Raw genomic sequence first — 14,866 nt, 5'->3', positions numbered from 1 at the left:
AATATATGTAAACACATGGAGTGTCCCAGTTCACCATCCTAATTTCTATGAACTTCTATTGGAATTTTGATTTAATTTTCATTAGGTCATATCAGTGTCATGTAGTCTATCTTTTGAGGATATTTTCTATGTTAATTTATAAATAATTTTCTAACCTTTCGGGTTTTCTTCAGAGCAATTATTTATACAATTCCCAATGGGATGTGGTATTTATTTTTTTGTTATGCATTTTACTAGTAAAATTTAATTCAGACAATCTATCGACCCGATACCTCCTGAAGGCATAGATTGGCAAAACGCATGAACAATGCTGAGGGCGCCACAAGAAATAAGTACCAAAAATATGACAATGGATTCTTACATGAAATTGAATCCTAAAATAATTTTTTCTTTTACTTTGTTCGATTTTCTGCTCTGTTTGAATAAAAGTCGTCAAAAAGTATTAAAAATTGTTTGTAGTTTTTGGCGATTTACTCCTTCTGGACATTTTGGATCAAAAAAGTCCTTGATATAAATTTGTGTTAAAATCTGATTTTCTATTAGATTCTGTAAAAATAAAATTACTCTATCCCACTGGAAATTCAAGTAATAAGTTATGCTGTAGAACCGGAGAAAGGTTAGAAAATTAACAATACCCTAAAAAGATAGACCAGATGCTGTAGTTATGATGCAGTAGAAATTAAAAATAAAAATTTTAGGTTTGTAGGAATGAGGATGGTGAACATTTATACTGGTACACCCATCATATATATGTAATGTATGCATACAAACACACATAAATGTATTTAAATTTTTAATATTCAAATCAGAACATTAAAAATTAAACAAAACCAAAGTATTGCTTAATATTGTTATTGTTGAAGCTAAGATTATTGTTTGGAAGAGAGTATATAGGATAATATATAGGTTGAGGTGATGGAGGAAAAAATAATTCTGAGGTGAATTCCAGCCACTGCAAAATAAAATAAAATTCTATAAAAATAGATACTGAAATACAAGTCTCTACACATAAGAATCCTATAAAAAAAATTTTTGTTATCAAAAAAATTTCATAGATATTTTAAATATAAATAAAGTTTGATAAAAAAAATCATATAATATAATAAAGAAATGAAATGAAATGAAAGGTAGAATCCAAGTATATATACATTTCATGTTTTTAAATACCTTTGATTCACTCATCCAGACAGGAGATGTTTGATTTTTGTCAATCAATTCTCGTACTTTTCTATACCATGACTCTGGACTAGATAAAGTGACAGTTGCTGAGAAAACATGACCCCATACCTTCTCGACTTTTTGGCTTTGTTCATATAATTTTTTACTACTTTTGTGAACAGTCCTGGAACAAAAATAAACCTATATATGTGTGTGTGAACAGTCCTAGGACAAATATATATAATCTATAGACACAATAAACTTTTTTTTTTTTAATAATTGTAATAAATAGAACTAATTTAATTTTCTCCGTCTTTATTTTTACTTACTACTTTTTTCAGCATTAGTATTTTTTATTTAATTTTTTTTTTTATCTCTTCTTTCACTATGTCGGGCATGGAAAGGGATGAAGAAACTGCCTTTTCTGAAATTAGTGAAACTGACTCTCAATACTTAACAAGGCATACTCTTCAGAAACGTGTTCGCAATGTTGCACCCTGTTCTGCTGGGAACTCGCCAGAAAAAAAAATAAAAAAGGTAAACAAAATAGTCAACACCTGAAATCCACCTGAAACGTACATGACTTAAAAATTCCATTAAAAACAAAAGAACAGATCGACTCTGCTATCGAAATACTCTCCAGATTGATAGAAACTACTATCACTAACAATACTTCACCAATGAACATAAAATTTTTTAGAAAAAACAACTTATCTCGTCACGTACAAGCCTTATTAACAGAAAAACACCGGGCAAGAGTGAGGTGGCACAGAACAAGATATCCTTTGGACAAAACTCTTTACAATACGTTGACTAACAGACTAAAAACAGAAATTAGAAAACACAGAATACAAAATTTCCAGAACTTAACAGAAAACTTAAATACCAATGACAAATCATTATGGACAACTACTAAAAAGCTAATAAAATACAAATCGTTCAACCATCCACTTCTCACTGAAAATAAGACTTGGACACGATCAGATGAAGAAAAAACCCAAATGTTCAGCTAACACCTCTTCAAAACTTTTAAACCCCATCCTGATATCCTTAATCCAACCCATCTTGAACATGTTGAAGCAGAGATTACAATTCCACTCCAAATGACCCTTCCTCCTAAAGCCTTTCATCCCTCAGAAATAATGAACATCATCCACCAATTACCTTCTAAAAAAGCTCCTGGCCACGATCTTATCACAGCACATATTCTGAAACAGCTCCCTCGTAAAGCCATCCTATATCCTTACCTATATCTATAATGTTACCCTCCGATCCACCTATTTCCCCGACCCTAGGAAAATATCTATAATAAAAATGTTTCCCAAACCCTCCAAGCCACTTGAATATCCATCTTCCTACCGTCCTATTTCATTACTACCCATTATGGGCAAAATCCTAGAAAAACTCTTACTAAAACGCCTCCATCCAATCCTCGACTCATATATTATTCCTGACCACCAGTTTGGATTTAGAACATCCCATTCTACCATACAACAGTGTTACCGAGTGGTTGATGTCATATCTTCCACATTGGAGCGCGGAATGTACTGCACCGGAATCTTCCTCAATGTTGAACAAGCTTTTGATCGAATCAAGCATCCAGGTCAGCTCTATAAACTTCGTCAATTCCTAACCCTACATATTTCTTTTTAATCCACTCCTACCTCTCTGATAGAACCTTTAAAGTAAATCATAACTTAGCCTACTCATCTCTCTTTTCTCAGTCCGCCAGTGTTCCTCAAGGTAGTATCTTAGGTCCCATTCTTTATATGGTTTATACAGCTGACATCCCAACCCACCCTAACACAGTCCTAACAACATACGGTGATGATACATGTATACTGTATGTAAACAATGACCCTGGTAATGCATCACAAACACTACATATACACATAACATCCATTGAAGAATGGTATCAAAACTTAAGAATCAAAATAAATCCTGACAAATCCCACCAGATTACCTTTACTCTCCATCTTAAACCTCTAACCTCCTGTCCTACAGTATCCTTTCTAAATACTCCACTAACGCCTGTTGAACAGATTCGATACTTTGGACTCCATCTTGATAAGAGACTTACTTAGAATCCACATACAAGACTGAAACGACAAGAAACTGCTCGTAGATTTTGATTGCTACAACACCTACTTGACAAATGCTCTAAACTTACCATTCACTACAAAAAATTATTATAAACAACGATAATCAGATCAATTTGGACATATGGAATTGAGCTCTGGGGCTCTACCAAACCATCAAATTCCTCCCACATCCAATCCTTATAATCCAAAATCCTACATAAAATCCTTGATGCTCCTTATTACATTACAAATAAACTCATCCACAAAGACCTTAACATCCCATTCGTTGCAGATTTGGCCCAAAACAGATATGCGTCTTTTCATTCCACTCCTTATCCATCCTAACCCATTAATTCTTAATCTCTCATCCTTAACAATCTCTGGTAATCCTAAAAGGCTTCTGAAAAGAAAATGGCCATGGGACCTTCTAATTTAAATTAATACTTGAAGTACCACCAATGGGTGGTTCCTTTTCAAAATTTTCAGGTATAAATGAAACATACAACATATTTACTTATTGTATCTATAATTTGTACAGTTGTAAACCAAATTAAATAAATAAATAATATTATTGCCATTAAATAAATTCTTGCATTTAGAATCCTTGAGTTTACTGATCACAAAAATGTTATTTCTATTTCATGAGTTTTGATATAATTTACTAGATGAACTGTATCAGCTGATTATTTGCTGATTTGGGTTCTCTTTGTGTTTCCATGGTCCCCACCTCAGGAGCAAACATATAAAAGTAGCTCTAGATCGGGTTTTAATCCTCTTGCCTTATCTCCCTTGCCAAAGAACATCTCTATCTGCTGCTCTGAACTCTTATGATCCCCAATAGGCGTCAGCAAGATAGAACAAGCTTATAATCCTGCACTCGCTGCAACTCTCAACTGACTAAGTATTTTCTTTTAATTTTTTGCTTCTTGTATTCAATTTTAGCAAACTTTAGTGTACAGTAATTCTATAACGTTCAACGTATAAAAATTTCATTTAAATTTTTATTAGTAATTCTGCAATGTTGAAACTTTGATATGTAATTCTGTAATGTTGAAACTTTGAACTGTAATTCCATAATCTTGACAACTTTAATTTGGTACTTTCTGCAATGTTTAGTAAGTTGTATTAACTACACAAGAGTGTAAACTACACAAGAAAAATGGAGATTTGGGTTTTCCCATTTGTAAGGCAGGTAACTTCCTTTTTTCATTTTCTGTAAAATACCCATGCCAGGAGGCACATGTAGTTTTAAGGTAAATAGTTTGATATTGAGTTATCATTTGTACGGTCTGAAGCAGATAAGCTATAGGCTCTTCTTCTGATTTTATGATTCATTTCAATGCATATCAATTAAATTACTGTTTATTTTAATGTTATGTTGTTCAATATATTATTCTACATCTGTAATTTTTACTTTGTAGCTTGCAAAGAGAGGAAAGTTGATGTAGTATGCAGACAACTTTTAATGTACTTATACAATCTTAATTAATTATGAATTTTATTTTATGCACAACTTGCAAAAAATATTGTGGAGAACAGAGAGATAATACTAGACATTGGCCTTTTGATTTTAGCAGAAATTTGCACCGGATAAAGATGTGCTTTGTGCTGCCTTACCATTACAAAGAAGTTGGGCTGAAGGTGAGACCTTCATATAGTATTGAGAGGATTTGGGAGTCTGCTGCTAATCTGTGGACTGAGTTAACTGCCCCTAGGATATTAGCAATCTACTAGCAAGAATATATAACATGAGCAATCTTGAGTATTTTAAATTTTATCAATAATTTGTTTCACTATTCTTACATTAGATATTAATTTTTTTTAATCATTTTTTAAAAGTATCATGTTATTTACCAGGTGTTGCTGATTAATATTTCTCAATTATTAGCATTATTTAAATATTTTTGCAGTTCAATGAAGGTGTGTGTGTGTTATTGATCTTCTATTTTAGGCTTTACATGGTTTTATTGGTGAAGGAAGTTGGGCTGGTTCTTCGGAGGCTTCCGGGATTATCACTTTGTAGTTGTACTTCTGTGATGAGGGGAAAATAAGAGTTTTGTCTCAGTTCTGAATTGTATAACGTTATTGGTATGAATCCATACAAAAATCCTACAATACGTGATAGGCCTTTGTGTAGATTAAGTGATTTTGTGGATGTGATCCAAACAGTGCTCCATTTTCATAACATTTCATCAGCTATAAGCTGCTTAGTATAGAATAACTAGAATTGCTTAGAATATTTTAAAGTGCTGAATTAATTTTTATTCTCAATATTTTAAATGTATTATGAGTTATAGTTGAAAAAATAGTATTGTAAACAAACTTACTTTGACATCGAGCTTCTAAGTTCCTTGACTATATGCTTTGAGTCTGCTCTTAAAAATACGACAATAGGGTAAAACTGGGCATAATTTAATCTATCAACAGCATTTGGTGTTATGTCAAGTAACGCATGTTTGCCACGATCCATGATTTCTCGAATAGCACTCAAGCGTATTATTCCACTAGTTTTTGCTGATTTTGCCACTTCTTCAATGTTGCTGTCTAAATCTATGGTAAAATATTGACAGATATTAGTTTAAAGTTGTATAAATAAGAAGTATTAAGGGGAGTGAAATGTGAGTAGTAGTACACAATTGATTAAATAAGGGCTTAGATATAAACTAAATAATATAAATACTTAAAATTGTTAAATGGAATGTAATTGTTAAATAGAAAAGAATTATTAAAATATTTGTATTTAGTGTGTAGATAAGTATTGGTTGTAGAAGGAAAAGGTAGGGAAAAAAATTGATTGATTGGTATGCTGTGAATGGTAGCAACCCAAGTTATTTGAGGAGCATGGCTAAATAAAGCATTTCTCTCTTATTTCCACCAACTCATTTCATCAAGCTTCTTTACCATTTTAATGTTGAAAACAATATTATTATTAAAGCTAATTTAATTTTTTTTTTTCTGGGGGCTTGACACCCTCTGAAGATCTTTGGCCCTGTATTGTAGTATTTTATTTCAGACATGATTACTGTTTATAGCCACATGAGGCTTAGTGTAGACTTCCTCCAGGCTATTCGCCCTTCCATAATTCTTATTTTGTAATTTAGAAAACAAAGTAATTAAAAAAAGCAAAGTGTCAAGTCATTTAAATTTTTATAAGTGTACTTTTTATAAATCATCTGTCTTTCAAAATCTTACTTTACCGAAGTAGAGTAAATTTACTAAAATTTGAGCCATAATGGAACTCTGTACATTTCATAGTTCCTGAGATATAAATCCGCTTAGTGAAGTATAACTTTAGGACTTTCTTTCTACAACTGCAAGGCTCTGTAACCTTTTTTAGAGTTGCAGGATATGAGTTTAAGAAGAAATTCTGATGCAACACTTTTTTTATTTACTCAATAGGTGCAATCATCAGAACAGCAAAGCCAAATAATAGCGTTTTACCCAATAATTAGAGAAAAAATTGCTGCACCAGAATCTCTTCTTAAATTCAAGATTCCTGCAGCTTCATGAGAGGTTACAGAGCTACCACTTGAAGTTAAAGAAAAGTCTCTCAGCCTCATGTTTCTGCAAACAATGATTTTCATCTGGAATCGTAACCAACCATGATTAGGACTAATTTGTTTAAAAGTATCTTTTCCACCAACATACATTTTAATACTATGGTTAGAGTATAGTGGCTAATCGGGTCCATAACATGTAATAGGCCACTAAAATTGTAGCTAACATTTAATAGATCCTATGGAAACTAGTTTTACAATGCCATACTTAACATTTGTTCCTGAACTAGGGTTAAAAAAGGACAATGTTTTCAACCAACTTTTCCAAAATGTGACTTCAAAATCCATGTACTTTGGAAATGCCTGTTCTAAATTAAAAAAAACTTCCATTATATTTATATGGCCGAATTGGCCGAAACGTTGGACGTGTAAATGAAATAAATGTTTTGAGACTAAAATTTGGATAGTGTGTTGAATTATTTAGTAAAAAAATTGCCAGTCTCAAGAAAGAAATTTAAAGATTATAAATATATTTATATGGTTAATAAGAAGATGGACCTGACTTTGGTAAAGAAAACAACAATTAAAAATTAGTTTCAAGTATTTATTTAGAGTTAACAATTCATTCCACATCACAAGTCCATTAGTGCTACTATGAGTAGTTATAGAGTTTATAGAAATTTAAGAAACTAAGGAAAGGATTCAGATTACTTTATTCCTTAATATAACTAATATTTTATTATTATAAGCTGGGAAAGTGATGGTGACTGTTTTTTAAGATAGTCATGGAGTTATTTTAATCAACTATCTTCAAAAAGGAAAAACATACAGGAGCATACTACGCATCATTACTTGACAAGCTGAAGGCAAACTTGTGGAAAAACGGCCATATTGGCAGAAAAAGCAAATCCTGTTTCACCAAAACAACACACCGTCTCATTACCTCAGCGGATGCCATGGCAAAAATCCACGAATTACGGTTTGAACTCCTTGACCATCTGCCTTACTCACCAGATCTAGCCCCAAGCGACTTATTTTTGTTCTCTCATCTAAAAATTGCGCTTGGAGGACAAAGATTTTCGTCAAATGAAAATACAATTACCTTCGTGAACAATTATTTTGCAGAGAAAAACGCTGAGTAATTTTTGGACGGGTTAAATAGATCGGAGCATTGCTGGGAGAAGTGTGTAGAGTTACGAGGAGACTAAGTTGAAAAATAAAAAAAGTTTCGGAAAAAATGTCTTGTTTTTTTGTTAATTCAGAAACTTTTCAGACCACCCTTGTATAATGTACAAAACTACCATACTTCTATTTGACATAAACTAGAATAATCTTCTGTTTTCCAATGTTTATTTCCATAATAAAAAAACTTAATGTTACTGGTCTGTAAGTTCTTTCCTATTCACCATAGTTACAAAAATCATCAGCTTTTTGTGGATTTAAACCATTTAAAAAAGGCAAAAATATTTTTATGATGATGTCATCACATATTTTTATATGAAAACTGATATTTCTCTTGATACAAATAAGACAAAAGAAGATTAATTAGAAGCCTTTTTGACAAAATTAAAATTATAAAAAAAATTAAAAATTGTACTTACGTGGAGATGAAAATTTGTCTGGGAAGTCTTTAAGTAATTTTTCTCTTGCTAAATCAGCAATAGGCCCAAAGAGAACAACTGGGCGCATGAAACCTGGATGCCGTAGAACAACTCTTTCATAAGCAGGAAACTTACTCACACTATCACCAAATACAACATCGTCCCAGTGGTCCTACAAAAAGATATACAGCAATGCTTTAATTACAGGATTCATTAAGAAACAAAGTTGTATTCATCCTTAGCCAATTTGCAACATCTGTTTATTCCCAGTTTGATTTATAAAATAAAAAATAATATATTAATAAACATTACCTTTTACAAAAATATTTAAATCAAATTTAATGTAATTGTCTATGCATTTGCTATACAATTAATTTGGAAACATATATGTTAAATTTTAAAATAGTTAAAGTATTTTGACTAATAATTTAAAGTAAAACAGAATTGACATGTTACTTGAATTCATAGGACTTTCTGATCTTCTATTTTGGTATAAACTATTCTAAATAAACTGAGCAGAATAGACTAATAATAACTAGTTTCCCATTGTTGTAATTTCTTTTAATGCATCTTACATTAAAAAATGAAAATTTATTTATTTTAAGATATAGTATCTTTTATAAATATCAACAAAGCTGCAAGACATGGAAAATATTTTGTTGTAAACTATAAGAATGGAAAAGTGTAACTTAATTAATGGGCAATAAGTAGGGTAATAATCGTGTTCTTTAAAATAAAAACAACAGTTGAACCTAAGGATGTGAGAATCACCATAAAGAGGGCCTTGAAACTAAAAGTGGAGCAGATAAAGAATGGTGAAAAGAGTGGCTTAAGAAAGGCTAAGCGATTAATGACAAATATCTTCACTTCTAGAATTAAGTTGATGAGTTGGATTGATTGATTAGTTGGATGAGGCTTCCTCTGACAGATGGTTGGATTCCTTGAATTTAATTAGGAAAATAAGAAGATTTGTGATAGAGGAATTACAGGCCTTTATTTGTCAATTTCCAGTTTTGCAAAAAAGGACTAATAGACTCACTAGTTGGACTTGTTCCTTCACCATTAAGATAATAAAGGTTTCCAAGAATTTTAAAACTTACTTTACTAAGAGATTTGGATCTTCGGTGACTATTGCGTCTTCTTCTAAAAAAGCTTCCTCTGCTCTCAGAACTAGTAGCCTCTTTTTTACTAGCATTGAATTCAGCAGTGGCTAATTCTTCAGCTCTAGCTTTATTCGGTATAATTCCTTTCTGTACCTCTTGGTTATTTCGACCTTTGAATATTATAAAATTAAGTCATTATTTATTTGATACAGAGTTAAATAAGATATTAATTGAAGTAAAAAAATTAAAAACTACCTATCCTGTAAACTTGCCAAGAACCAACTACACCATTATGTAATGTGTCAACGACATGAAATATGTCTCCTTTACGGAAACTCATTTCCCCTTTATTTGGTTGTTCGTAGTTGAAATGAGCCCTGCAATTTAAAAATTAAAATAAACATAAATTTATTTTGAAAAGATAATGAATTCAAAATTTGAATTTATTATTATTTTTTTTACATATATATATTGGAGTGGGTTAGCATTGATCTCCCAATAGTTTGACCCAGATTTAAAAATGATTATACTAGGTCTTTGAGAATAAATTCATTGCTGGCATTAAAATTCCCATTTTAATCTTTATTAAAAAATATTTATAATGTATAATGCAATGTAAAAATTGTATATATGATTGGTTAAATTAACTAATCCTTTATTAACAAAAACTAATAATTTAATTTTATCAACTAATCTTTAATTTAATTATGAATATTATCTGTTTCAGCCTTCTATTCTATAAATTTCAACAAAAATGTGAGAAGCAAACATTGCTATCCGAAGGCAGAAATTAAGGAAATTTGGGTGATAGATAAAATGAGATGTATCATAACATTGCAGTGTTTGGATTCAATTCAAGTATTTACTACAAATCTAACTTTAAAATTTCTGTGTGCTTTTCACATGCAATATTGATATTTTGATTAAATAATCTGGTAATATCAAAGCCAAAGTTTTATATTGATATTGATAATGAATTAGATTAATATTTCTTTTTTTTTATTTTATTTTATTTTTATACTAGATAGGTGGGCCGGCCTTACATTGTTGATATAGCTTATATTATATATATTTTTTAACAGTTGATTATGAGGAGGTATAGTCATACAAATGACACCCCTAACTATATACAATGTTCTTATTAAAAGAAAAAATAATAATAATAAAATAAATAGATAAGAATAATGCTTCTTAATAAAAGAGGAAAGTAAAATTAGTAACAAAAAATAATGATATTGGTACTCCTAAATAAAACAAACAATTGCCTTCTAATAGTAAAAAGAAACAAGTTAATTGGAAAAAGGGAAGAGAGAAGAAAAGAGAAAAAAATAATAATAATAATGAATAAATAAAATGAATAATAATATTAAGTAAATAGAGGTAGTGTGACTATGAATTAATTTTATATTTATTAAAAATTTATAAAAGAATGTCTTGCAGCAGTCTGGGCTTCAGCCTTCGGGTTGAGGTTGGGTTTCCCAGGTTGTAGGTCACTGCTCCTTTAACTGTCAGCAACTGAGAGTGAAACTTCATGAACTTTTTTTAATTAATCCTCTATTGACTGCAATAGGTGCATCCGCAATGCAATTGGCTATTTCTTATGAACCAAGGAGCATTAACTGCGATTCTTAGGACTTTATTTTGAAAAGATTGTAGGTTTTTCCTTTTCGTGAAGGATGCCGCTCCCCAGACATCACAGCCGTACATCAGCAGTGGCCTGAGGATTGTTTTAAATGTAAGAACAGTTGTTTCTGGTTTTAGTTTTGAATTTCTGTATAGGATAGGATATAGCATTGCTAACCTTGCATAAGTTTGAGTTTGTATTTTGATATAAATTTGATGTTGATATGGTGATTCTAGGTAAGGCGGCGATCTAGGTGAATTCCCAGGTATCTTGCTGTTTCACTGGCAGGATTCCATTTCACATTTTTACCTTTGAGCATTAGATCTGGTGGATCTGGTGGGCGTCAAAGAGTAAAAACTTTTGATGAGGTGTAGATAGTTGATCGTAGATTAATTAATAAATAAATTGTGGCGTGTAAAGGGGAAGATGGTAACTGAGTTACCATCTTCCCCTTTACATGCCACAACCCCTGATGAAGACCTGAAACTCAGGTCGAAACGTCGGCATAAAATAAATAAATATGGTTTTGTTTATTTATGTTGTACTTTGCTGACCGCACCCCCCGACAAACTTCTTCAAGTAAAAACTTTTGAGTTGCATTTTTCAATGTTCAAGCTAATAATGTATTTAGTGAAATATTGTTCTAAATCATTAAGGTGACTTTGCAAAGGGTTTCTAGCTATTATTATGTCATCATGTTGAGAGAACACAGCTGTATCGTCAGCGAACATAGCTATGGAGGTGTGTGTGGACTGGATGATGTGAAGGTAAAAGTTGAACAAAATGGGAGAAAGGACTGAACCTTGTGGAGTACCGGCATGGATTTTTCTAAGGGTTGAATTTTTGTTATTAATTTTTTATTTCTTTGAAATATCATAGTCTTTTTATATCTGCTATATTGATATTCATCATCATGATTGGCGCAACAGGCCATTATCGAGCCTGGGCCTCCTCTAGTAGCTTCTGCCAGGCTGTCCTGTCTTCGGCTGCAACTCTGCAGTTTCAGGTTCCCAGAAGGATCCAGGCATCTGTGCATCTGACCATCTCATGTTTGGCCTCTCTACTCTTCTCTTTCCATGCAGTTGCTTGAATAGGACCTTATTTGGGATGTCATAACCGAACATCCTCGCCACATGATCCGCCCATAGGAGTCTACCCAAATTTATAAACTTGACATCATCATTGTCTTTGTTAATACAAATTTAAAGTCAAGTATACATAGTAGTGTCAGTGTTATTTCTTTCAGGAGAATGTTCCATTTTCCAATATAAAGTTATAAGTACTCCAGGTAAGCTTTGGTAAATGAGAGAATAAATCTGGAAGTCTAGACACAACCAGGCTATTTTAACATTGGTATTTAAATTTTGGGGAGCGCAGGTAGCCCCGGGGTAAGGCGTGTGGCTACTAACTCTGAGGACACGAGTTCGAATCCGGCAGGGCAGAAAATTGTTTGTTGCAGTTTTTTTTTTTTTTAATTTCAAAAAGATTTTAACTTTGTCATTGTTGTCACTGATTCTATAGCATAGTTCAGATATAAATGAATTAAACCTATGAAATACAGCTATTTAACTTTTTTTTAATGTGAATCATTTGTAATTGATTGTATTTTATTCTATGAATGAAAGAATGAATTATTAATCTTAATTAATTTAACTTACTTGATATGAAAGGAATCCCCACGCTGACTGCTCATGACATGGTCATATTCGTCTCGTCTATGCTGTACTACCAGCTGAATCTGGTCCTGTAAACTTAGTAAAAGCAGTACTGCTTCTTCTCTAGTGATTCCTTTCAGATCCATATCATTAACCTATAGATGGAAGTATAATAATGGATATAAAAACCAGAATCAGGATTTTACCAAAGTGAGTTTAACATTCCTATAGATATATTTTTCACTCAAAAAATATTTAAAAAACCAAAAAGTAAAGTAAATTAATTTGTTTTTGATATATTTTATGCCATTAATATTGAATATTATTTAAGGAAAATTTTAGAAAAAAATTTCTTTGCAAAACAATATCTAGGAACATAGTTGTTCACCTTCTGATGTCTTTATAAATTATTTAATTTTATCTAGTTCACAATTAATTTTCAATTTTAGAGTTTTTTTTTTTAATCATGAGCTCGCATCACAGACACACACAAGTGTGGGGACACACACATACATGTTCATACCTACACACACAAAAAGGGATAAAGAAAGAAATAAAACAAAATTACTTTGAGAATTTTATCACCAGGTTGTAATCCTTGAAGAGAAGCTGGACTTCCTGGTTGAACAGCTGTAACAAATATACCCACTTCATTTCCACCAGTGAGTCGTATTCCAACTGATCCTTCTTTTAAGAACGTAATAAGTCGTGGCTCAGGCCTAAAATTCAAACTATTCTTTAGTTATTCATTATAACATAAAGACTTAATGTCATCATACAAAGTTTTATATTCATTACAAATTAAACCATACTTCTCTATCTCTATAAAGGGGAGTAGGGTGGCTCAGTTGATAAGGTGCTATGCTATTAACTCAAAGAACCTGGGTTCAAATTCTGTTACTGTAGCCATGAGTCAAGCCTGTAAGTTCAGGGAGCCCTCTGGAGTCTACCCAGTCTCATAAAGTGGGTACCCTTAATTGGGGAAACAATCTAGCAGTTGAGTGTGATCATGAAAAATCACTTCCTTGTATAACTGTCACTCAAGAAACGGTTACCCAACTAACTTGGTTGGGTTAGTTGACTTAGTTGGGGTAGTAACCGTTAGCTAACGGTTAACTCAACCAATTTTAACAATTTATTTATTTACAGTGTTAACTTTTATCATATCTTAATAATTATTTATTTATTTTTTTAACAATCGCTTTTGTTTTTCCTCAGCATTTGATATTATTGTCTCCATATTTTCAAATTATTATTTCCTTCTGGAGGCCAATAACAATATACTCGATTGTGCGCCGAATCATAGAAAAGGTTTTGGATTCTGAAATGAGAAAGCAGATCACCTTCAGCAAAAATCAAAGGGACTTCATCAAAGTTCTCCCGAGAACACATGTAAGCGCCAGAATCATCAACGCAACCATAAAAGATACTAAGAATAGGAAAAAAGATTGCGAGGTGGTTTTTCTCGACGTTGTTTTTTGTTGCTTTTGACAACGATGGTCATGGACACATAGTGAGCTCACTGCAGGCGAGAAATGTGTTACCTGACCTCAAAAAGGTTATCATGGCTCTCCTAATCATAAACAAAATCAAAATAAATATAGGAACCCACACCACTAGCCAGATCAATGTCTTGCGGGGGGATCCCTCAGAGCGGGCCCTTGTTGCCTTCACTGTTCAACCTGGCCATTGACCATTTTGACCGTGAGCTCTGTGAGGATTTCTCTAGTAAATTCCGTTATAATCTAAGAAGTGACCAAGATAATGTGGTCCTCACAGGGTTTGCGGATGATCAGGCTGTTGCGGCGCGTGACAGGGTTTCTAAAAGAGATAACAGAGATAAAAGAGATAACAAGAACATTTAGAGAAACATACAATTGAAAAGGAATAGTGTACAAACAAATTTAGAATTATACAAAATATTGAATTAAGTCATAGATGATAAAAAATTGATAAATGATAATTGAATAGTACAAAATTTTAATTGATTGATAATCGTGGAATGGTATGGTAGTAGATTGAAAACAGTGACAAATGAAATATAATATCATGTAGGTAAGAAGATATGTATAATATAAGATATGCAAGTAATGTCTAAAAAACTGAAAAAATAAATAAATAAATTGAATCTACAAATTGAACACTAT

General features: G+C 32.0%; 1 protein-coding gene across 1 annotated transcript in view; it reads right to left on the bottom strand.

The window, feature by feature from the left end:
- The window catches only part of pyd (polychaetoid), a gene marked incomplete in the record, with an annotated part of 191,643 nt that overhangs the window by 38,118 nt on the left and 138,659 nt on the right, over positions 1-14,866 (bottom strand). Inside the window, 7 exon segments of the mRNA XM_067047106.1 lie at positions 1,168-1,342; positions 5,567-5,789; positions 8,338-8,509; positions 9,438-9,610; positions 9,696-9,817; positions 12,723-12,874; positions 13,288-13,438. Coding sequence (XP_066903207.1) covers positions 1,168-1,342; positions 5,567-5,789; positions 8,338-8,509; positions 9,438-9,610; positions 9,696-9,817; positions 12,723-12,874; positions 13,288-13,438 — 1,168 coding nt within the window.

The sequence above is a fragment of the Halyomorpha halys genome, unplaced genomic scaffold (genome assembly GCF_000696795.3).
Source record: "Halyomorpha halys isolate HHAL.00 unplaced genomic scaffold, Hhal_1.1 Scaffold697.1, whole genome shotgun sequence".
NCBI lineage: Eukaryota > Metazoa > Arthropoda > Insecta > Hemiptera > Pentatomidae > Halyomorpha > Halyomorpha halys.
The sequence above is the reverse complement of the archived record's forward strand: the minus strand, read 5'-3'. Positions and strand labels throughout refer to the sequence as shown.